At 31.0% G+C, this 26115-nt stretch overlaps 2 protein-coding genes across 21 annotated transcripts in view; both read right to left on the bottom strand.

Moving 5' to 3' along the window:
* Positions 1-13959, bottom strand: part of LOC114321636 (putative anthocyanidin reductase) — a 30983-nt gene extending 17024 nt beyond the window's left edge. For 2 of the 19 annotated variants that reach the window (XM_082884345.1, XM_082884332.1), the window contains exons 1-11: positions 11613-13959; positions 11372-11455; positions 8000-8149; positions 7083-7168; positions 6667-6841; positions 5747-5787; positions 4532-4682; positions 2914-2947; positions 1520-1568; positions 906-955; positions 649-712 (exon numbers count right to left, since the gene is read on the bottom strand). The gene's annotated coding sequence lies outside the window, so the exon portion shown is untranslated. Of the gene's footprint in view, positions 1-648; positions 713-905; positions 956-1519; positions 1569-2913; positions 2948-3306; positions 3387-4531; positions 5583-5746; positions 5788-6666; positions 6842-7082; positions 7169-7999; positions 8150-11371; positions 11456-11612 lie in introns of those variants that run through there. The other 17 variants (XM_082884344.1, XM_082884331.1, XM_082884346.1 and 14 more) reach the window with 13 other exon arrangements.
* Positions 13960-17021: 3062 nt separating this feature from the next.
* Positions 17022-23009, bottom strand: LOC114322934 (putative anthocyanidin reductase). 2 transcript variants are annotated; one of them, XM_028270404.2, is made up of 6 exons: positions 22667-23009; positions 19170-19337; positions 18872-19089; positions 18626-18785; positions 17348-17558; positions 17022-17270 (listed from the first exon to the last, which is right to left on the bottom strand). In XM_028270404.2, the coding sequence occupies exons 1-6, from the start codon at positions 22824-22826 to the stop codon at positions 17114-17116; spliced, it is 1074 nt and encodes a 357-aa protein (XP_028126205.2). In that variant the 5' UTR covers positions 22827-23009; the 3' UTR covers positions 17022-17113. The 2 variants fall into 2 exon arrangements, with proteins under 2 accessions (XP_028126205.2, XP_082740456.1); XM_082884330.1 differs by having other exon boundaries at positions 18872-19100; positions 19172-19337; positions 22667-22975.
* Positions 23010-26115: the final 3106 nt, after the last annotated feature.

The following is a 26115-nucleotide window of genomic DNA, read 5'->3' as shown; positions in this document are numbered from 1 at the left end:
CTTCACCTATAAGAAACTGAAATTGTTTCTACACATTGAATTAGCGAAAACATTTATAAATTTCAAATAACAAATTTTAAATTAAAGTCCAAAAAATGAATTATATATTTCAATGTAACATAAACAAAGAATCTAGAAATATTTGCTAAACTTAAAGTCCAAATAGCAAATTTTAGATTTTTATCCATGTCAAAATAACACATATATGCACTATAGCAAGTTAGAATGGGATAACCTTCAATAAAAAAATATTATTGAATTAGTATCGTTTTTGCTTTATCAAATTTCAATGCCTTCAAATAAAGGTCAATGAACATTTTGGTACAAAACAATCATCCTAGCTAACCCAAAAAGAAAAATTAATCATTTTGTTTAGAATGAGAGAGCCAACCAACGACACACATGTAGAAGCAATGTAACCCAACGTTTCTAATATGGATTAGTCACCTGTAATAAAATCACTCGTTTAAATCCGCTTTAAAAAACCAATAGCTATGAAAAATTACATCAAAATACATATGAGAAATCGGAAGAAATTGTAATGAAGAATAATTGCATCAAAAGAAACTGTAACATGAAAAATCGCATCAAAATACATATGAAAAATACAAAAATCAATAACTATGAATTAAGAAGAATTAAACATACCTATTATGGTCAACTGAATTATGTCATTCAATGATGAAGTAAGAATAGACATATGTATCCATTACTAAAGTAAACAAATGAATAAAAAAGCAAATAAATCATACAAACCGCCAAATAGAATTAAACTCAAATTTTGTAAGGGGAGCGAATAATTAAACTCAAATTTTATTAAGACTAAGAGTCTTGTTATAAGGAAGAAGAATTTTTGAAAGTTGTAAAATCAAACAGAATTAAATTTTAAAACAATTAAAGTTTACCTTGTGTGAAGATCCTTTTTTGGATGATCATGCTCTTTGAATTTCTATCCCTGTAATAATACATATCTCATTTTCTAGTTGAAGCATTATGTATAACAATTAGTAGGCAACCAAAAAAAAAAAATCAAACTTGAAATCAATGTTAATGGACAAATCTAACTAAAATTAAACCTAAGGTTCATTAAATAAAATTAACTGTACTATTTTTTTAAACAAAGATCACAACCAAATACTTATAAAAGATACTTACCACAATTGAAAAATGGAAGAAAGAATGAAACTGAATGAAACGGAACAGTTAGAAAGAGAATGAGAAAAACATAATTAATACTCCAAATGATATAAATAGAATAGTTACATAGGGGAACTAAATTAAACAAAATAAAGATAGGTTTTTGAAAATCAGTACATGAAAATTGATTTTAGAAACTCATTTAGAAACCCATTATAATAATTGCGTTGGTTCATTTATCATTTTCATATTTTTGAAATCAAAACCATTTAGAAACACATTTAAATCTAACCCATTTTAAAAAATCATTACATGAAGATAGGTTTCTAAAATCTAAACCATTTCAAAAAATCATTACATGAAATTCACGACTTTTCCTCACCTCATACCCAACACCACCTTTGCCTCGAACCAATTAATTGACCTGCCTACTAAAAAAAAAGGAAAGAAAAAGGGATTAGTTAGTCTGTATGCTTTGTAGGTGATTGATAACATGCTACTTATTAAGTGAGGATAGAGGAAAGTGAAAAAATAAAACTTTATTATAAACACACCCAATAAAACTTAAGAATATAAAACTTTATTGATAGCCCGCCCAATAAAACTTAAGAATATATTTTAATTTTATTATAGACAAAAACCAAAGTGTAAGCTTCACATCAACACTGAAGTGTAAATCGCCTGCTAAACAAAGCACACAAACCAAAGCTATTGTACACATGTTAACGCTTTATAATCCCAAAAAAAAAAAAAAATTACTAAACACCAAATAAAGCACACCAGCAAGTGTTTTGCAATCCCACAAAAATTAAAATTAAACACCAAACAATGCACACCAACCAATACTCTGCAATATAAAAATATTAAAATTAAAATGGACACTAACCAATACTCTGCAATTCAAAAAAATTAAAATTAAAATGCACATTAGTTAGTGCTCTACAATCTCACCAAACAATGTACACCTCCTAGTGCTACTACTACCAATCACATTTTACAATTCTTTGCAAATTATAAACCCGAAATATAGTGAGAAAAATAGAGAAAAAAATGCACTGCTATATTTTTTTTAACCACAAAGCACTTCCATATAAAGACCGCTTAAATGGTGAAATTTACTCTATAAAAAAAAAAATCCCTAAAAAATAGCCAAATTAAAAGGATTTGAAAAGAATAAGTCAGATGGATTAAAGTCATTTTGAAATAAAAAATAACTAATGTTTGGCTATTTCCAAATCACGTCACATAGTAAGCAATGAACTTTCTAACTGCTAAAAAATATGCTAATTCTTGTGGTACCTGCTCCCGTGTTCTTCACCTTTTTTCCTCATCTACTTTTACTATCTTCTCTAATGCACTTGATAAAAAATAAGCACACATATTTTCTCTAACCAATTGAATCATATTTTGAAAAAAATGAATTCACATGTAGGAAGAACAATGGCACAACAAAAGCAATACACTATGATTTTGTTAGCTTTTACTCCAATGGGGATTAAAACAAATGTGATAGAGACGAGGAAGGGAAAAAAACGTTTGCAATTTATAGTTTCTTTGTAAATAAAATGGATATAAACCAAAAACCCAAATAAATTCAAAAGAAAGAAAGATTAAGGAGAGAAGAGGAGAGGGGTGGAGGGAAAAAAAAAGCACAAAATACCAAAAGATCCAACAAAAGACCCAATACGTAATAGACCCCAAACCAATAAATTTTCTACAATTTTGAGTAATGAAACAAATATAATAAAAAACAAAAAAATCGCTTAGAGTTTATACCTTCGATTATATCGAAAACCCATAAATTGATGACCTACAACAAAAAGACACAACATAACATAAAAATGGCGGAAAGAAACAAACTGAAATTTAGGAAAACTAATTATTAAAGGGAGAAAGGCACTCCCATATATACTTTAAATGGAAAAATATTAACAAAGAAATTGAAATTGTTTCCTAAAAAATGGCCAAAGTAAAAAGCTTCCAGAGCCATCCAATAGATAATTTACTTGTGACTAAAGCCATTCCCAAATATATTCTAATCCAAACTTAAACCAATGCCTTATAGATAGAGTGTAACTTTATGGTAACTGTTACATAAAAGAACAATTCAATCCAATAAAACATAGCCCAAGAAATATAATTCTGACAAAACAAAATTCTCAGACCAACCTATGTAAAATGCAACTACTCCCAAGACTTCTTATTAGTCCCAGCAATAATATGTCCCAGAAAAACCACCACTCTTCAGGCTATCAAATATTAATACAATTTACCCATTAAAAATCAGCATATGTATTGATTAAAAATCAGCATCCAATTGTGCATGTAGTAACAAAAACCCAATAGACTTCATGTGTGAAATAATGAGAAAAAGAGAGGGCTAACCAAACCAAAAACAGAATGCTGGTTTTAAAAAAAAAAACAAAAAAAAGTGACAAAAACCCAATAGACTTTATGTGTGAAAGAATGAGAGAAGAAGCGAGTGTTAACCAAAACCAATAGAGCCTGCTGCTTTTTTTTTTTTTTTTTTTTTAAAAAAAATAAGAAAAAAGAAAAAAAAAAAAAAGAAGAAGAAGAAGAAAAAGAAGCAGCCTATGACAGTTTGTAATAAGGTGCTCATGGCCAAAACAACCAAATCCAAAATTCAAAACTTATTTTGCTTAAGAAATTCAAATCAGAACATGCAAAATGAAACCGAGTAATGACAATTTCCATCTCAGCAAGCAGAAACTAATTCTTCCAATCCAAAATAGATGTATCCACCATGTTCCCATTTTCATCTCCACTTCTCCCTTCATGCTTCTTGTTTTTCTGTAAATCCAAACTCCAAATAATGTGTCCAAGGATTTGGCAACCAAAACTAAGTTAACAATGACAAACTCAATAAAACATTGTGATCCATTGACAAACTCTCTCTCACCTTCTTTCTCTATCTATAATTTATTTTGATATCAACAATAGAAAACACATATTTTGAAACTGTCATTTCCTAATGTATACCCTTCAAAATCAATCAAACAGTAAGTCATTGAAAAAGAAAACTCTCCTTTAAAAAACTCATCTCTTCTATCATTTCATTGCAAAATCAATAAAACATTGTGATCCATTGACAAACTCTCTCTCATCTTCTTTCTCTATCTATAATTACATTTTGATATCAACAAAACATAACACATGAAGCATTTGACCCCCTTGGGGTCACTCAATATACCCTCATTACCAAAAAGAAATGACAATCTCTGACTTAAGAAACCCTCATTTCTATTTACATTACAATAACAAAACAATTCATACCTTAATTAAATGTACAAAACATGTAAAACTGAGAGTAAGCCATTAAAGGATTCAAAATAAATAAAAGAAGGCACAATATAGTAGATTAAATAAAACAAACCTGAGAGGTTAAATTGGGAAAAGGCAGAGTAGTGTAATACAATGCCAAATGGCAGAGTCGCACTTCTTAGATTTGTGACGACCATCGATTCTCCCCAAAGTGTAACTGATGATCTCTCGGTTGAGTCGAATTTAAACAACCATAAAAGATGCTTGTTATGTCCCAAGTAATACACGACAAACAAACCCAGCCAAAAACAAAAATAGCCGTCAGCCATACAACAGCCGAGTTCGAAAGAGGAGAGGAGAGAATACTGAAATTACCTTGCGAGTGCGAGTGCGAGTTCGACCGAATACAACAGCGACAAAAGGAAATTGAAAAACAGAAACCAAATATATATACTTGCAAGTTCCAATATCTACTGGTCAGTTATCACATCAATTTCAATCTACAACATGTTTTTGTAACTTTTAAAACCCTAGGCACAAAAGCTTAATTTAAAAATTCATGGATAGCATTGAAAAACTCTCTCTCTCTCTCTCTCTTTGAGGGATGAGATTGCATACGTGAAATTGAGGAATTAAGAAGAGTTTACAATTCATGACATAACTAATAAAATAAAAAAAGGTACAAAATTTGATATGAGCAAAGAGTAAATTGGGCCTTTGGAAACAGTCTGAGAGTAATTAGAAATGTTCTATTTTTATTTTTTAATACCTCTGTCAGTTGGATCGCCTGATTTCTTTTCAGCAGCAAGATCTGAATCCTCCGTTACAAACCCAAAAAACTTAATCGGTTGCAAAGAGCGTTATATAATATGATAATCTAATCCACATTTTAGAGAGAGAGAGGGGGGGTTTACTTTCGGGCCGGTATTGTGATTTATGGGTGGAAAACCCCTAACCCACCAATTTTCCACCCATAAATCAAAATAGGATTGGTGGATATTTCTGTGATTTGGTGTGGCTCAAGTGTATGATAACATTAACATTAACATTAAATAATGGGATTACTATCCCAATTGAGGATAGTGATTTCCTAGATTTAGACATTCAATTTAAAAATAAATAAACAAATAAAGAATGCTAATCCGAATTCAAACCCACCAAGTTTTTTTTTAAAAAAATGGAACCCAGTTTGGTGGCATATAAGCCTACCAAACTTTAACATATGCTTATAATTAACATAAGAAAAAAATAAATAAATAAAAATAAAAGAAGAAGAAGAAGAAGAAGAAAAAGAAAAAGAAAAGCCTATAAGTAAATAGACGATTACCTGGATACGAAGCTAAATTAGCGTGTTTGGGACGCGCTCTGCTGCAGAGTAATTGAGCAGCAAAAAAATAATTAATCCATTCAAAAATCCAAAATCAAACACTGGTACTGGCTTTGCACCCGAAAATACTTTAAACTTAATGTACACTTATTCTAACCAATCCTAATAATTATGAGTTGTTTTGAAAAGTTGGTTAAAAACCGATTTTTTGTATTTTTAGCTAATAATGTTCATCTAGAAAATAATTAATCTACGTGTTCCTGAAGACTTTTTTATAACATAGGTCTGTTGTAAAAAGATTGGTTCGAATTACAATGTCATTTACATATATGACCCAATACCTTCTTGTGGTTCCATTCTGTTTATTAGATCAAGTATGGCTAATATTAAATGCTTTGAAATAGATGCAAGTCACACAACAATTAAAACCCCACTATACACTTGCGTTGATTCTCCAGTTATATGTTGAACGAAAATCACAAACCCAAACCCAAATAAACTACCAGTTCAAATATAGATCCGGTTATATGTCGGGTGGAGAACAAAGTTCTTGGTGCTTGGATGGGTTTAATAAACAAATGACCTGTAAGAGACCCGCGCAAGAGAGAATGAGATGAGAATGGAATTAATTGTAGAGAATGGAATTCAAATAAAATGTATTAGATTGATTCAAAAAATTGTGGGTTTGAGAAAATGGAATTCTAATAATAACTGTATCAAACCCAATTTAAATGACCCATAAACAATCTAAACTAAGCCTAAAAAGATAGATGAAACATGACATTCAAATTAACCTCTAATGAACATAAATCATCAAAACACCATAATAAATCAACATAAATCAAATTAATTCACAATAATAATAATAATAAATAAATAAATACAGTAAAAAAATTAAATATGATGAAGAAAAATGAGACCTTGGAATAAGAACCAATGCCATAGATACTGCCCAATTCAAAGCTCTTAGATTTGGGTATGTTTCCTCCATTGGAAGAATTGCTCTCAATCCTTAGCTTTGAATCAAAATCCTTCTCCATATTAGCTACCGGTGAACAGAATAGAGCAGATTGTTTTTTCTATTTAATATATAACCTAGAAACAGGCCATGTGTTAGATGGCTTGTAACTCAATGTAACGACTATAAAGAAAATCAAGGTCAAATGTAGATTATTTAGCTTTAAACTCCAATTTTTTCTTTGTTTTTTCTTCTTTCTTTTCCAAAATAGTTAGCTAATTTTTTGATGAGGTACATGATCACATTTGAAAATATTTACATAAGTATTGTTTCAAAACACATAAATTATTATTTCCTAGAAAAAGAGTATGAACTTACGGGAAGAGTAGGGTAACTCAAAGCTCCATTAATACCAATAGCCATTATAAGAGATGCAATCATGCTGAAACCACTTGCACGTAGCCCTGCGATAGAAACAAAAAGAAGAGGGGAATGTTTACACTTTCCTTTCAAAGTATAAAACTAATGACATTTTGAATTGACACTCCGTTTGGAGGGTGAGAAAGGAAAAGAAATGATTGTGATATCTCATTTATGAGAAAAAAAATATATTTTCACTATCAAGAGAGGGGGATATGAGTGGAATTTTTATCTTTCTTCGGGCAATCTTGTAACCAATCAACTTGTTTCTCACTAAATCTCATCACTCTAGGTAAAAATACGATCAACTTGTTTCTCACTAAATCCCATCACTTTTGGTAAAAAATGAAACAGACTTGCTTTGGTTCATGAATTTTGAGAAGGAATTTGGAAAGAGAGAGGAAAGATGTCTGAAATGTAATTATATTTTTCTCACATTTCACTAATCTTTTCCCTTTTTCATTTCCAAATCTCCAAACACAGCCTTAGTAAACAAATTCTCTTTCTCACCATTTCTCACTCAATTTATAAACAATTGATAAATTGAAAATGAGAAAAGAGTTCACTTTTGCATCATTTCTCACCAAACCACTCCATCCAAACGTAGTGTGAGACAACTCCTGACCCGACATTTTTCTGGGCAGCAGAGTGATTCAGCCAGCCACCATATTGGCATGGCCAAAGACAAAACTTGGGAAACTTGAATAGTGAAGGCCATAGCCCTTGACCAACAGTTTCATCTTGACAAAACGCACAAAAACAATCAAATCAAATTTTCTGTCTTTCTTTCCTCATTACTTTATTTTCGTGAAGGTGAAGTTATGGTCCAGTAGGAAGCAAATGATAGCATGACAAAGTAAATGCATGGAAATTACCAGTATATGTCTCCCAAGGGTAAATGATTCCATTGTCGTCCATGTCAAAAAAGGCCACATGTTGCTGAAGAACACTCAACCCATAATTCTTATGGCCTGGTGTTCCATTTGGATGGTCTGTATCCGGAGCAGCCAATGCTCTTGCCAAATCTGAATTCATGAATGCCAAAGAGACACATTAGTAGCATAAATGTGGAGACTTTTTGACACTTCATTAGCACCAAGATAAGTGGGTGAGATGTAAATAAGATATAGTATTCATTTTCCTTTTTACACACATTTTCTCCTTTTCATTTTAAATTCTTACGCAAATACATGATATAAATGTAGCCTAATGACACATATTACACATTTGATTCAAGTGTGTTTGAATTTTTTGAATATTACACATATTACACATGATATAAACGTAGGCTTTTTGAATTTTTTTTCTAAAAATAATGTGTTTGATTAATGAATATTACACATATTACACATGATAGTTAAATTTTACTTACATTTTTCCTTTTCTTTCCAAATAGCTACAACCAAACACAGTCTAAAATTTTAATTCGGTGCAATTACACACTCACGCTTAACCACTAATTATTTTTGTAGCCACTTTTGAGTTTTGTGATTACAAAGACAACCCAAACTTTATCTTGGACAACCAAACTGCAATTATTTTGAACCTAAAAAAACCTGTCTAAAATCACAAAACAATGAGCTTCCAAACCAAACCGTCAGTATAACCGTTTATTCTTTACTCTCAAAAGTGAGAAGAAAATGTTTCAGTTAAATGGCTCTTAAAAGTACAACCCAATAACCCAAATGCTAGGCTAATACAAAAAATGCAACTGTATTGACTGACAAAATGTCAGAGACCAAAAAAAAGAAAAGAAAGATTAATGGTGAGGTTTCTTGGTGCCTTATGCTAGTGACCATAGAAATTGAATGTCAACCGCAAACCAAATTGATCCTCACTGTATTCCCCTCCCCCACACTACACAGTCACACACGATTCTCTGTTTTTCCCTTATCATTTATCTCTTACCATAGGAATACCAATGACAGAAAAATAAAAATTCAATAAAAGTGAAGCACACCAACTAATGTAATCCAAAAAAAGTGCACCAACTAATAAAAACCCAAAGATATCAAAATTAGCAACCAACATAAGTGAAGAAGAAAGGAAATACAAATTAATGGAAACCAAATCTTTTCAACATGAATGTCCATAATCACAGAATTAGACCAGAAGACGCACGCTTTGATAATATGCACAAAGATAATATTGAAGCATATGATTCTCGGTGCCTTACCTTGATAAAATTACTTTGAGGCATTTTACAGAACATGGTGTATGCACAAAGACACACAAAATAGGCACAATACCTACAATGAAATTCTCAGGTTTAAATAGAGATGAGGGAGGTAGAAGAGAGACCAAACCAAAAATTCTCGTTGTTTGTGCCACAACAACCTAACAAATTCCCAAAAACGACAATCAACAAAAAATTAAAAAGAAGTATACTAAACCCAGGTCATTAAAACTCAAATCACACTAAACTCATATCATAAAAACCTTAGATATGCCAAAAAAATTGTAATTAGCTTACTTGCAAAGCCTACCACGCCTAATCTTCTTAGACACCTCACATGACACCTTCGCTTTCTCGATGGCTGCGACCAATCAACGTAGAATGAATACGGTTTAGGGTAGGGTCTCCAGCGAGGGTTGGGCTCCAAGAGGGGGGTTGAAGAGAAAGAATATGAATAAAAAACAGCGAATGAGACGGAGAGGGAGTTGTAATTTTGAAATCAAAGATGTGAGAAAGAATGGAGGACGGCTGGAAATGAGAGTCTGAGGTGTGTTTGGTTCTCTTTTCATGGGCGGGAAACCAAAGCATTGAGAACTACACATTTTGGTTAACAACACATTTTGACCATCTGATCTCGAGTCAAGAATCATCTCAGCCGTTAATGAATGCCACGTAGGACAAAAATATATGAAAGATTCAAAAACCTTCTTGCCATATTATATAGATTGTGATGCTTTGCACCTAAAATAATGGGGATGCTGTAACCCATATCATTGACCAAATATCCAACCCACGTACACATGGTGATACCCACAACCTATTTGGGAGTTATGGAATTAGATCTGAAATTGCCTTTTAATTTTTTTAAATCTCTTATAAGTGGTGAATAAATAAACCACTAATATAATCTTTGATTCTTAATCTATTTAAGAAATGTGCTAATGCTAAGGCACTCATTCTTCGACAAATAAAATTAAATAAGAAAAACAAATATTTTTTTGTTAAATTCGATGATTCTCTGCATGCCATTATATAAGCCTTATTGTTAGTTTAATAATATTCCCACTTAGAAAAAATCATATCATATATATAAAGAAAGAAAACATGATTTGCACTAAAGGAGTCTAGCCACACCACTATGCTTGTTCCCACCTCGACAGGCTGCCACTACCTTTGTGCAATGAGTGAGGGAAGATGCTTGAAAATGGCTTAATTTGTTTAGCATTTTCTGCGCATTTTCTTCTATTTTCCAACAAAAAGTCAAGAATCCAAAAGGACATAGTGGAGGATGGGGATATGGAAATTCATATAATTTGTTAGCGTACTAAAACCAGGGGGAAAAAAAAGAAATAAATTTACTTTTATTATTGTGTTTTTTTCCCTAAGTTTTCTTGGCAGGCAAACAAAGCATTAACAAACTAACAAACTCTAGAGACTTTGTTGAGGTTCACATGATAAATACTGGTAAGAACTTTTATTTCATAAAAGTGTTGGTTGATTGATAAAAACACAAATCCAATTGCCTCAATAGTTTACATAGATTGAAAACCCCAAATTTAATTACCTCATAAACCCAGATAAACAATCAAACCTTGATGATAATGATGATAAACAAACAGATTTATTATAACCATTATAAACCTCAAGACCACCAACAAACAACACACCGAAATGTATATAATTCCTCTTCCCAATCCTGAATTCACCTCCAAATTCAGACCCAGCTCACCAAATTAGCTCCAAACGTAGAAACACTCCTAAGTTTCCATCAAACAAATCCAATGACACCAACCCACCAACAAAACTACTTCTATTAAGTCTTAAAACTCAACCCAATAAAAAGAAAACAAATCAACAGAACAATGCGAAACAAACACAATTACAAACTAATTGGGTATAAACAAATCAACACAATTACAAACTAATTTGAAACACAAATCAACACAATTGGGTACAAACAAATCAACATAATTTGAAACACATCAACTATACATATACACAATTACAAACTAATCGAAACCTACAATGGAATTGAAGTCACTATCAAAAAAGAAAACACAAAAACACTCACAGATCAATGCAAAGCGGTATATACAGAGAGCTCTGTAACCGAAATGGTGTTTTTCGGAGAATTGTTTTAAAGCAATCCAAATACCTAAAAATGATATCCAGAAAATACCTAATTAACAAATCAATTTAAGGTTTAGAAAAACAAAAATCAAAATAAAAAATCAAAGCCCCAACTCTTCTGGATGTTAAAATCAAAGCCAAAAACAATATTGAAATCGAAAAGGGTTGTAAGGGAATCTCACCTTGCGATGAAGATGAGCGTGACCAAGGAGGAGGAGGAGCGTCGGTAGCGAAGAGGGTGGGTGTCGATGAAGAGAATTGAAATCGAACGGTTGATGAAGAGGGACGTGACGAAGGAGGAGGAGGAGCGTCGGTTGTGATAGAGAGGGTGGACTTCTGTTCAAGAAGAAGAACAGAGAGTGAAAGAGAGAGAGCGAGAGCGAGAGCGAGAGCGAGAGAGAGAGAAAGAGATAGAGATAGAGATAGAGAGGGAAGGTGGGGGGGTTGAGACGGGGAGGAGCGTCGGGTGGGTTTCTTTGCTTCTGTTGAAGAACAGAGTGAGAGTGAGAGTGAGAGTGAGAGTGAGAGAGAGAGAGAGAGGGCAGGTGGGGGGGAGCAGAGTGGGTTTCTTTAGACAGCAATCATCATTCATCTTAACCAATCTGAACCATCGACATAAACTTAAGATGCATCTCAGCCGTCAATATCAAATGTATCTCTCATACATTTTCTATATTTAAATACACTTTTCTATTCGACATTTTAACAAAAGGACGGGCTTCTCTCTTGTCCTTAATTGAATTGGAAAAGTGTTATTCAATTCGTTTGGCTTATTTTTAGAATTTTTCTTTAATGATTTGAATTATTCATATTTTAGAATTCGTTAAATATATTATCTTTACAAAAATTCAAATCAATTATTTTTTTTCATAAATAATTTATACATAAATTCCGACCAAATAAATTATTCAAATAGTTAAAACATGCTCCGTGATTGTCCCCTCAATTTTAGACAAACATTGGCCTCACTGTAGTGCAATTTTCTCATATATATATATATATATATATATATATTGCATTATAACATCACTAATATATGCCCGTACCTAAAGGCACGGTATAAATATTGTTAGAATTAAAATATAATTGTAATTTATATATTAAAAATTTATGGAGTCTATAATATTTTTTGATACAAATATTAAAAAAATATAAAGAAATATTATTTTGGTTATAAAGAAATATATTTTATCTAAAAAACTGAAATTAATTAAATTATGTTCCATTCGGAATCACTTAATATTGTTATCAAACTCAATTGATTAAATTATTAAATTTCGTGCCTTTTAAACTCAATTGATTAAATTCCATTCTTAATTACCTAATATTGTTATTATGATAGAGTTATTTATTGTTATTATGAGAGAGTTACCACCCAACAAAATATATATTTGTAATGAAAACATATTATATCATTTTAATATTTATGTTACAAAATTTTAGAGTGATGTTACCATATACTTTGAGTGGTTTTGAGAAAATATTAACTTTTAACTTTATTGAAAAACATACAAAAAAAATAAAAAGATAACATCACCCAAAATAAAGAACAATGCTACAGACCCCTAATGACGTGGCGCGGCCTCATTGGCTGGAAAAAAAAAAAACAGTTTTTTTTTTCGCCCAATCAGGGCCCTACACGCATGACCCCCGGCACCCCACTGGGGGTCGGAGGCATTTTCCCAAAATAAATTAACCAAATCCATGTGGGGGTGGCCTCTCACTTTTTCCCCTATCTGATCAATCTTCTCTTACCCTTTTCTTTTTATTTCTTTTTCTTGGGAAGAGATTTCCCCTCCCATGCCTTTGTCCGTCTCTCAAATTTCACCATTGTTGTTCAAGTTTGAGGTTAGAATGGGAAGGGATTTTGCAAAACTTTCTCTTCGAAACAAAACTCACAAAAAGAAAGGTACCAGTACGGTATAAATAGGGCTATTTTGAGAAGTGAGTAAGTGGGTTAAAAGCCACTTCTCAGCTTTTAACCCACTTCCATCTCTTAAAAAAAAGTCAAAAAAGTAACTTTTAATCATCTTCTCAAAACACCCCATAATATTGAGATCAAAATATAATCTTAATTTCTACGTATCATATTAAAATAAGTGAAGTGTGTAGTATTTTTTTAATAAAGACACTAAAAAAATATTATTTTTCTTAAAGAACTTTTAATAATTTTATTTATATAACTCTCCTTAGCCTTGATATAAATTAAGAATAAACATACAAAATTTATAATGTTTGCTAAAAAGAAAAAAGAAAAAAGAAAAGTGCTATATTTTATTTCACCAACAAAAAATAAAATAGTGAAATAAAAAAATATATAAAAAAAATATTTTGGAAAATATTATTTTAATTTGAAGGTGATAATTACTAAGTAACTTTTTTTTTTTTTTTGAAAGTCTTGTATTCTATTGCATGTTTGTATTGCACTCTTTACTCCATAAATAATATATTCTTTTACACTGACAAAGCCTCGTCCAACAAAAATCATATACAGCCAAAAATAAAAAAAAAACAAATTGAGAGATAAAGGCTTGGTGTAAATAATATTAAAATTAAAATACAGTTATAATATTATAAAAATAAAAATAAATAAACAAATAGGAAAAGGGAGAGAAGTAAAAAAAATAAAAAGAAAAGAGAGAGGAATGTGAAATCATGAGATCATTCGTGAGATCATGGGAGGATTTGTGAGAAAAGAACAAAGAAAGAGAGAGAAGCGGGAAAGTAAAAAATATATGCATAGAATATTTTTCAAAAAATATACCTCAGCTATTATTTTATAATTTGAACAAATTTATGCTCTAAATAAATCAAACTTGCCTATTCAAGAGCTATGTATCCAGAAGACCCGGAAAACTCTAGTGCATGCTATCGTGCACAGTGAAAGTAATTTTGAGATTAAAATATAATATAAAAGTATTGAATTAAAATGTAATTTAGCTAATTTGTTGTAAAAAAAACAAAAAAACAAAAAAACAAAATTTGAGGTCAAAATATAAATAGATTATCAGTTTGATTTGAATTTTTAAATAAATTTTATAATTATGTTTTTGAAAAGAATTTATCAAACTTGACATTTTATTTGGTTGTATATTTTGAAAATAATTTTTACAAATTCAATATCCAAAACATATTTAGTTTTGAAATTTTCAAAAACTGTTTTTTAAATTTTCAATTTGAATTTTATTATTTTTAATAAATTTTTTTAAATATTTTAATCAAAATTTTTTATTTTTCAGATTCATTAAATCTGAATACATTTAAAAATTATAAAATTTAAAGTAATGCTATAAAATTTACGCTTAAAAAGTTTAAAAATAATTTTTACGAATTTAAAATAAAATTTTATAATTTTGCATGATTTATGTGATTTTATGTATTTTGAGTATTTCAATTCAAATTATTATAAATAATACATTTAAAAAAAAAAAAAAAAAAAAAAAAAAAAAAAAAGACAAAACAGAAAGAGTGAGGTGGTACTTGAACGCTTGTTGGAACTGTTGAAGTGAGGAATGCACCGGCAACAGTTGTGGTTATGACTGACACAAGATCAATGCTGCTCTCATTAGCAAATTTGAATGCTGCTTCCTCAGTCAGAAGCTTTGACAGTACATAAACCTGCAAAACAAAATAGCCTCTAAAAACCAGATCAATTTTTTATGGGTATCAATGCAAGAGGGAAGATAAAGCGTTAGCATTATTACCCACGCACCTGTTTTTGTTTTCCAGACACGATCAATGGGATTCTGACAAGATTCATCGACAACGCTTCTCCATTTTCCAGGGCTGTCTTTGGCAGTCATGGTACTGATGGATGATGTGAAGACAACCCTCTTCACAGACGGTGTTTTCAAGCACGATTTGAGAAGGTTTAAGGTACCATTGATTGCAGGCTCAATGACATTTGCGCAGACATAACTGTCTTCAAGTTCAGAAAAGAGAACCAAATGTGAAGCATTCTAAATAGCTTGGAATATCAAAAGTAGTGCAAATATGTATTACCAATGTCCTCTTTTGCTGGAACCTCAAACTCCATTGAAGCAGCAACATGAAATACACCGCTGATTTAGGCCCTTCATCTGGTAGAAGCTGTGCCCACTTGCTGCGCTTAAATTTGGTTTACTTTTCTGAACCACCAAAAAACCATTAAGAATTCTCTTGAAATCTTCTCATTGAGTTTGTTTGGATCATATAGACACCACATTGACAAAAACCATAGAAGTTGTCTCTAGATAATGTTCACCTTGAGACCATTCAACAGTCCAAGAGGTCTGTTATGTCAACTGTATAAGTTAACAAGGATGTACACTGATGTCCTTGAAGGTTGTTGTCTTGTTAATGTCAAGGGACTTGAAATTATGAATTTAGTTTGGTGCCGGAATTTACTTCTTCCAAGTCACAAAATGCAGCAGATCACGCAGCCATTCTGTCAACGATTGGGCCATCCACGATACTTCAGGTCCTTCAAATTTTTTTTTTCCGTGTTAGTATTTGCTGAGACATGTCCTTGAGATAAGTGTATTAATGACTGTTTAATTTGTCAACGATAGCAATGAATGATGTTTTCAAAGTAGTTTACAAAGAGTATAAAAGAAAGCTCTAACTCCACGAAGACTTAACCCTCGTAAGAATGACCTCATAACAGATTTCTCAAGTGAGTCTCAGTCCATCATATTATCATTCTGTTTCAAAGATAAAACTAAATTTGCGTAATGGAGTGAAAATATGCAGTTAGGCATCTTAATCAGTTCATATAGCTATATTAGGCAATAATTTAAGAACAGGGTTGGTATGTTATGTACCTGATATCCAAATCATTGGCTTGTCGATGAGTGTGTTTCCAACAATATTCTTTTTGTTTTCGATAGATTTTATGCTTATGATCTGGGTGTCCCCAATTTAGTATTGAAGTGGTAGCTTAATTGTGCTCATTTAAATGTTTTAGTCAACAAGCGAACATAGACTACTGAATCTTTGCTCGTCTCTGTTGAGCATTTTGATACAATTCCAGAGTCAAAGAAAATAAAAGAAAAAAGTGTATTGAAACAAGAATAACAGTCCATTTACCAATTGATTATTTTGCTAATGACTTTTGATTTGTCAGTTCCTGACTTAAATTAGCATTGGGGCTAGAGTTAATTCCTTCAAGTCAGTGCAGGGAACTACACATCCATTCTGTTGGCAATTTGATCCAGATTTTGTTAAGAATCTATAACACCCAATTAGGATGCAAAAACAGAGAAGAGCAAACGTACAAGAAATATAAATTACATACGCACATGCAAAAAATATAAGACTAATGTGATTCACCTTAAAACTAGGGCTACATTTACAGTCACTCTAGTTCCATTATGATCAAAAAGGTTACATAAGAGATCAGTGATAATTGCTCTCCCACAACTATATGTAGATAGAAATTAGGCCAACATGTCACAAGTGCAGAAATACCAAAAATACCCTTACTCCAAATTTGGGGTCGAGTGGCTAGCATTCAATACTTATCAAGTTGTATATTACAACAGAATTTGTGAGGACTGACATTAACCATAAACTCTAGGAACTGGATATCAAGAAAACAACTTAGTACCACATATCAGCAACTATTCAGGCCTTTTGATTTTATTTATTTATTTTATTACAATTATTGAAAATTTGTTTCATTCTGTGCCTATATTGACACAATCTAGTTTACAGTAGGACACAAAAAGCCACAATCTACACAAGAATTAACAGTATGGTGTATAATATCTTCCAAGCCGAACTTAAAATTAAAACCCAATTCTCTTAACTTCTTTGAAGAAATCTCGGAGGGGACTGAGCCATGTTCTTCCTCTACAAGCCTGGAAACACAGAAAAACCAGTATTTGAAGTTGTCACAAGCTATCTTTTACCTTCAAGATTTGAAAGAAATAACTACCTCTGCATATTTGAGAAAGGGTGCTCTTTAACAAGACGATCAACCAGTTGAGATATTACAGAACTGTGGGCAGAGCATATGTATCGGCCTTCTGCTCTATCATGTTCCATGAGGAATATGTGGGCACTGCATATATCTTCGATATGAACTAAAGCGATTGACCCCATTCTTGAATGCACAGCAGATAAAATTCGAGAGAATTTAGAGTCACCTGAACTTTTTCCAAATCAACATGTTAGAGCATGATTTTATAAGCAATCTTAGTTTCATGGATGGTGTGTTGACAATTTTGAACGCCTCAAGAGCAAATCATTTTTAACTTTATCTTTGGATGAATGGTGAAATGAAGAAATTTGTTATGTAAAGAATGAGTCTGGAATTTGGATTCCCACATTCTTTGGAACAAATTAGGGGAAAGTCTGGGGAAACTTGAAACAAGTTGTAGTGGGCAGAATTTTGAACCTTTCTTTTCCCAGGTATTCTTCTAAAATAATTTAGCGTACTCTTATGTTACAAGTTAAAGCATCTCCAATGGAGCTCTCAAAACACTTGTCAAAGTTATAATTTAGCAATAGTGATAAAAAGTGGGTCTCTAATGACTTGCTATTTTACTTGCCAAAGATGGCATATGCCATATCTGTTCTCAAATTTGGCAAATAAAATAGCAATTGTCAAACATGCCACATCAGCAAATATAAACATATTTGTGGCTCCAAATTCAGTTGAAAAAACAGAATTGAAACAGTAAAAAACCAAGTAATTTTTTAAATTTAATTTTTCAAATTGAATTATATTTATTTTTTTTCTAATTTTTCTATTTTTTTTCATTTTTTATATTTGTCTAGTCGAGAATAATATAAATATATAATTTTTTTTACAAATAGTTAAAAAAATGTCATAAAAGACAAAAAATAAACAAAAATAAAATTACCAAAAAACCTATATCCAAACAACACTTACAAATTTGGTGGGAAAGTTGGTTGAGAATTGCCAAAATAGCAAGTGACCATTGGAGCACCATTGCTATAATTTGACAAAATAGCACTATTTATTGCCAAATTATAGCAACAACAATGATATTATAGCAACAACACCATTGGAGATGCTCTTACACTGTTTTCAAATGGAGTTGAGACAGCTTGCTTCTTGATGAGCAAAAATATGATTGAAATACATGAGATGCAATTACGTCCATCTGCTAATGCAACAACCAAAACCCTTTATAAAAAATTTACAGAACTTTGCTTCAATCATTATAGGGGATCTCAACATGGTCACCTGTTATTGGCGACAAGAGAACTTGAACGCTTGTTGGAACCGTTGAAGTGAGGAATGGACCGGCAACAGTTGTGGTAATGACTGACACAAGATCAATGCTGTTCTCATTAGCAAATTGGAATGCTGCTTCCTCAGTCAGAAGCTTTGACAGTACATAAACCTGCAAAACAAAATAGCCTCTAAAAACCAGATCAACTTTTTATGGGTACCAATGCAAGAGGGAAGAGAAAGCATTAGCATTATTACCCAGGCACCTGTTTTTGTTTTCCAGACACGATCAATGGGATTCTGACAAGATTCATCGACAACACTTCTCCATTTTCCGGCACTGTCTTTGGCAGTCATGGTACTGATGGATGATGTGAAGACAACCCTCCTCACAGATGGTGTTTTCAAGCACGATTTGAGAAGGTTTAAGGTACCATTGATTGCAGGCTCAATGACATTTGCGCGGACATAACTGTCTTCAAGTTCAGAAAAGAGAACCAAATGTGAAGCATTCTAAATAGCTTGGAATATCAAAAGTAGTGCAAATATGCATTACCAATGTCCTCTTTTGCTGGAACCTCGAACTCCATTGAAGCAGCGACATGAAATACACCGCTGCAGCCTTGTACAGCCTCATTGAAGCTTCCTTCTTTGTGCAGATCAGCTCTGAACACTCTCAACCGATCACCGCCACCCCATAATGGTAACAGATGCAATGTCTTTGCTGAGAATTTAACACAGCTGGCATTTCAGACAACTCAAATATAAAGAGTAGATGGAATAAATTTTTGGTTCTGTTTTAAATACTGTGGAATTTAAGTTGGTGACAAACTGATTTGAGAGCAAAATTGTTGAAAAACAAATTTTGTACAAATCTAAGGTCCAAATATGGTCTAAGGGTATGAAAAAAATTTCTACAACCAAAACATTATTTGTTATCAGCATGATTAGGAACACATTGCATGCTAGATTTTGTCCATATAACACAATCAAATTGAGAAACATCAAGAATTTGTCTCCAAAGAAGAATAAAATAGAGAGAAGAAAAATGCTACAGTACTCACATTAATAGAATCATCATCAATGACAAGGAGACAAAACTCAAGTCATGGTGACATTGTAAAGAAGTTAACAAGCAGGCCGCCTTGAATATTTTTGGCCTAAGCGAACTTTTAAATGGATTCCTCTGTCTATATATACATATATTTTTAAACGGTCTTTTTATTTTGTAATTTAGTAAAAACCAATTTACTATAAGGAAAAAAAAGGTACAAAATTTAAAATTATAATACTAAATAAAAATTGAATCAATTGCAGCAAACTATCCCTTAAACATTACTGTTCTTACATTTTTAAGAACAAAATTACTAATTGAACTTGCATAATCTAATTTATCTACCATATTCTTTTCACGGGCTAAAATGAGTAATTTATTCAATCTTTTTTATGATATAGTTAACCAAATGTTCATCCGCTCAATTTCAACTTTAAAAGATTTCGTTCTCTGTGGGTAACCATAATTGATATTGTCATTAATATTTTATAAATAATCTATGCATTTGGAAAGAAATCATATATTATTTTTAAATAATTCACCACTTTAAGTTATTAATTTTTTTTAATAAATTTTTTTTTTTAACACTAGCCACTACAAAAAATTATTTTAGATATCAAAAGTTAGGGACAAAATTATTTTTTAGAGATCAAATATTTTTGTTGCGAAAAATGTTGTTATATTTTTAGCAACAAAAATTGGACATTAGTGATGAATTATTATCTATTTGGGACCAATTTTTTTGTCTAAAAAAATAAAGGGGAATTTTTTTTAAGGTCCCTAGTATTAAGATTCTATAGCATAAAGGACATTTAATATTTTCATGATGTCTAAGGTCCCTCAACATCAATCCAGAGAAAATTCGATCCAGAGAATTTCTCTGGACAAATCACAAAGAAAATTCCAAATTTCTCTGGACACATCACAGAGACAACTCCAAATTTCTCTGGACAACAATAAGGACTAGTGCTCTATTTCAGAGAAAATCGGGTTGGTCCAGAGAAATTCTTTGATTTGGACTGAATTTTCTCTAGGTTGAACTAATGCTCTGCTTCAGAGAAAATTGGGTTGGTCTAGGGAAATTCTTTGGGTTGAACTAGTGCTCTACAGAGAAAATTGGGTTGGTCCAGAGAAATTCTTTGGGTTGGTCCAGAGAAATTCTCTGGTTTCTAGTGCTCTATTTCAGAGAAAATTGGGTTGGTCCATCTCTGGTTTGGACTGAATTTTCTCTAGAGCAAACCAAAGAAAAATTTCCTTTGATTCAAATATAAAGAAGCTGTTCAAGCTCAAATCTTATTGGATTCTCAAATGCTCATAGAAATCATAAACAACGAGATTGAGCTTACATGGGATAAAGGAAATTTCTCTGAACTCTCCACCTTCTCTCTCTAGGTTGAACTAGTGCTCTGCTTCAAAGAAAATTGGGTTGGTCCAGAGAAATTATCTAGGTTAAACTAGTGCTCTGCAGAGAAAATTAGGTTGGTCCAGAGAAATTCTCTGGTTTGGTCCAGAGAAATTCTCTGATTTCTAGTGCTCTACTTCAGAGAAAATTGGGTTGGTCCATCTCTGGTTTGGACTGAATTCATTATATCTATGTGTGTGTGTATATATTCCATTTCCTTTTCTATCATTTTCATCCTAATCTCCTAACCAAACTTTAGATAAGAAATTCCAAGCGGGACCACATCAAATTCATTTTCCGAGAAAACAAACAGAGCTAAACTGTATAAAAACCAGTTCAGAAAACCCAAAAGTAAGCAAAACTCCAATCATCACAACAAAGAAATTCCGGGCGGGCTGGACCACATCAAATTAAACTCATTTTCTGAGAAAGCAAACATAGCTAAACTGTATAAAAACGAGTTCAGAAAACCCAAAAGTAAGCAAAACTCCAATCATCACATGGTATTCAGTGAAAAGATATGATTCATGTAAGTACGTTTTCCAGAGACGTTAAAAGAATAATTTATTTATCAAAACAAAAAAAAGTGGTTAAAAGAATAAATAAATAATAATAATGTACAATCTCTTTTCTATATGTAAGAGTATTTGTATTCGTTGTGGTAAAGAGCATCTGTAGCATGGCAATGGCCCTGCATTTTTGTTACAAACTTAAGTTAGTTCGCAATTTTTTTTTTGGAAACACATTTATGGGCTAACAGTTCTCCTGCTTTCGCGGTATATGGTTTCAGGTGAACAATTATGCACTGACATTGCATTTGCAGCAGGCTCAGCAAAGTAACTCTATCCCTGGACACTTCAATCCCGATATCTTCTGATAAAGAGAGGGGAACTTAAACACTTCAATCCCGATATCTTCTGATAAAGAGTGGGGAAAGCGAACTGGTCATCGGAAGAGAGGACGAGCTAGATCGAGTGAGATCGACGAAAGAGAGAGCAGAGCAGCGAGGAAAGAGAAGAGTTGAGGCGTAAATCTGAGAGAGAAAAGAGAGAGAGAGAGAGGGGTGAAGGTTTCAAACTTATACCCAATTTCTCTGTAATACATGTGGTGTGGGGTTGAGGGAGCATAAACATCATAAAATAATATTGTAGATCTCTTCCATTACTAAAATTGGGAGAGGGACTTTAGACTAATTTTCTCAAAAATAAACCATTTTAAGACTATTATTTTGTCCTAAAAGTCTATTTATTAGTGACATTTTCAAAATTTTGTTACTAAAAAACCTTATTTTTTATTTTTCGAGATGACTTTTTAGCGACTATCCTCACAATAATAAAAATTGATCCTTAATGTCTTTTACAACAAAATTTTCACTTTTAAAACCAAAATATTTTAAATCAAAATATTTGATCTCTAAAACTCTTATATGTTGCATACTTCTAATTATTTTTCAATTCAATTAGTTCCACTTCAAAAAAAAAAAAAAGAACATAGATCGTTTGTAATCTCTATCGCATATTATGTTTATATTGTTATGTCATCAAAATTGAAAATTAAAAATATATGAAATAGAGTGAGAGAGATAAGTTAAATCGACCTGGATTGCGGACCGTGGCGTGAACCCTGTAGCCTCTTTGAAGGAGAGATTTGACCAGCCATGACCCTATGTATCCTGTAGCTCCCGTTACACAGTAGGTGGTGGTGGTCAGGCTTTCCACTGCACTTCCCTCCTGCAGCTTACTTTTTGTATCTTCCATTTTTCCTGTTTCTCTGTGAAAAAAGTCTCAACAGATAGATTTGTGTGTGTCAATGAATATGAATACTATTATAAATAGACATGAGTGTATGAATGGGTATAGATAATATATATTAATTGGCAATGAAAAAGAGGTTGGCAACGCTTAGTCATTTTAATTAATATTGTACTAATCTTTTGAAATAATAATGTTTGGTTGTTTTTAGTCCTTTTATATGGCAGTGCGGAATCTTTTTATCTTTTTCCATTATTTTAATGTGCATGGGAAGTTGAGACAACTGTTAATGTCGGTGGAGTTTTTAGGTTAGAGGGAAATAGTATGGCTTGTTTAGTGCAGTTTAAAAATTGTTTATTTTAATTTTTAGTTTAATTTAAGTTATTTTGATGTGTTTGAAAGTTAAAAATCAGCTTATTCTTTGAGTGGGGCAGGAGATGCTTAATTTATAAGTCAGAAATCAGCTTATGTTCATAGTTATAAGTTATAAGTTGTTTAGGCATAAGCTATAAGCGCTTTCCCACAGCTCTACCAAATAGGGCCTATACCCTCAAAGGTTTTGTACGTATGTATTTCATAATTAAAGAAAATTATAATTTTATATTTTTTGAGTTATAATTAAAAAAAAAATTATAATCAAATAACACATGAGATATAATTAAAAATCTTATAAATCAAAATAAAATAAGATAATAACTAAAAAAGAAAATTGATTATAACTAACGAAGAAAATGGCATTATAACTAAAAAAGAAAATTGATTGTAACTAATGAAGAAAACGACATAATTTAGGAGTGTATTTGATATGAGGTGTGCATGGTAAAATTTTCCCAAGTTAAATCATTCATTTTATAAGCCCCAACTTGTATGGTTTGGCAAGTGGGTTTGGATACGTTTGGACTATTTTAACCATAAAAAATAAAATAGACTATTTTAGGCATAACAAACAAAACATCACATTCAACCCATAATCATTATACTATTGTCTCACAAAAAAAGTCAAAAAAGTCAAAAAGTCCTTCCCAAACCAAGCTTTTTAGCCCAGACTAAAATAGTCAAAAAAGTTAAAAAGCCAAAAAGTCAACCCACTTTCCAAACCAACCCAGTATATTAAGGAAAAAAAATTCAAATTGATTCGATAATTATAATTATATAATTTTATTATATTTATTTTTGAAAAAATAAATGATAGATATAATTTTAAAAATATATCATTCATTTTCTTAAAGATTTATTACACTTTATATCTTTAAACTATCGTCAAATTATCTGTTTAATTATTGAACTATTGATTGTGTCTACTAGGTCCCTAAACCATATAAATCAAAATCTATTCAACCCCTAAACTATCTATTAAATCTATTTAGTCCCTAAAAGGATTACAAAAATAAAATATAAACTCATAAATATTATAAATTAATAAAAGACCCTATCTAATTAAAAAAAAATTCAAAAAAATTAAAATTTTTATTCTATCTTTAAAAAGTGGGCATCAATCCATATATTGAATTTCTTTTAAAAGAATAAGGGTAATTATCTATAGCAGTTTATTGCCTATTTTCTAAAATGGATATGTGCTTACTTTTGTCTAGTACTATACGTCATATTTCTATATAATTTCTAATTGATTGTTTTTAAGTTTTTTGTAAGTTTTTTTTATTACTTAATTAATGTATTATTTTATTTTGTTACTATTTGTAGAGAAGTGTTATTATTTAAATTATTTAATTCTACTTCTTCAGTATATCTAATATTCATAATTTATTGACAAGATTGAAAAATTAGACTCTAATATTAATTTAAACACACAACGAAATAAATTACCTATTAAAGAAAAAATAAAAATTTAAAATTTTTTTTCTTTAATAAAATCTTAATTGGGGAGGATCTTTTATTATTTTATAATACGTGTGAGCATATATTTTGTTTTTGTAATTCTTTTAGAGACTAAATAGATTTTGATTTATATATTTTAGAGTTATAGTAGCCACAATTGATAGTTCAAAGACTAAATAGATTTTGATTTATATACTTTAGGAACTAAATATATTCAATCAATAATTTAGAGACTAAATAGATAATTTAATGATAATTTAAGTGTAGAAAATGTAATAGACTATTTTTTAAAAATAAATATAACTATAATTATCCAATCAATTTAATATTTTTTCATAAATAATTTATACATAAATTCCAACAAAATAAATGACTCAAATAGTTAAAACATGCTACGTGATTGGCCCCTCAACTTGAGACAAACATTGGCCTCACTGTAGTGCAATTTTCTCATTTTTTTTTTTCGCTTTATAACATCTCTATTAAGTTTGAAAGTACGAATTTCTAGCAAATTTTCTTAACTCAAATACACTTTTCTGTTAGACATTTTAGCAAAAGGCCAGGGCTTCTCTCTTTGTCCTTAATCAAATTGAAGAAGTGTGTTCAATTCATTTAACTTACTTTTAGATTTTTTTTAATAATTTAAATTATTCATATTTTAGGATTCGTTGAATACACTATATTTACAAAAAATAAGTCAATTAAATAATAAAAAAATAATTAATTTTTTTTAGAAAATAATTTATACATAAATTCCAACAAAATAAATTACTCAAATAGTTAAAACATGCTCCGTGATTGGCCCCTCAACTTTAGACAAACATTGGCCTCAATCTAGTGCAATTTCCTCAATTTTTTTTCCTTTATAACATCATTATTAAGCTTGAAAGTATGCATTTCTAGCAAATTTTGCCAATGTTTGGCAAGAAGGTTTTGTGGCTTTTTTTGGTTAAAATAGTCACAAAAAATAAAATAGACTTTTTAGCCTAATAAGACAAACATCTAACTCATAATCATTACATTCTTTCTCTCATAAAAAAAACTAAAAAAGTCAAAAAAGTCAAAAGTCTTTTCCAAATCAGGCTTTTTAACCCCAGACTAAAATAGTCAAAAAAAAACTAAAAAATCAAAAAGTCTACCCACTTTCCAAATTTAAATACACTTTTCTTTAGCAAAAGGACGAGCTTCTCTCTTGTCTTTAATTGGATTAGAGAAGTGTTGTTCAATTCATTTGGTTTATTTTTAGAAATTTTTTAAATAATTTGAACTGCTAAATTTTAGGATTCCATCTTTGCAAAAAATCAACTCAATTAAATAATGAAAATCAATTAATTTTTTTTCATAAATAATTTATACATAAATTCTGACAAAATAAATTACTCAAATAGTTAAAACATTCTCCGTGATTTGCCCCTCACCTTGAGACAAACATTGGCCTCACCGTAGTGCAATTTTCTCA

Source organism: Camellia sinensis, chromosome 8, assembly GCF_055761805.1.
Source record: "Camellia sinensis isolate YWXY chromosome 8, ASM5576180v1, whole genome shotgun sequence".
Taxonomy (NCBI): Eukaryota; Viridiplantae; Streptophyta; class Magnoliopsida; order Ericales; family Theaceae; genus Camellia; species Camellia sinensis.
The sequence above is the reverse complement of the archived record's forward strand: the minus strand, read 5'-3'. Positions and strand labels throughout refer to the sequence as shown.

Coding starts and splice junctions, on each gene's coding strand:
- LOC114322934 (XM_082884330.1), bottom strand. CDS start 22,826: ATGGAAGATACAAAAAGTAAGCTGCAGGAGGGAAGTGCAGTGGAAAGC. Junction 17,559..18,625: donor TCTCTTGTCGCCAATAACAG/GTGACCATGTTG, acceptor GAAAAAGTTCAG/GTGACTCTAAATTCTCTCGA. Junction 17,271..17,347: donor CCTTTCTCAAATATGCAGAG/GTAGTTATTTCT, acceptor CTGTGTTTCCAG/GCTTGTAGAGGAAGAACATG.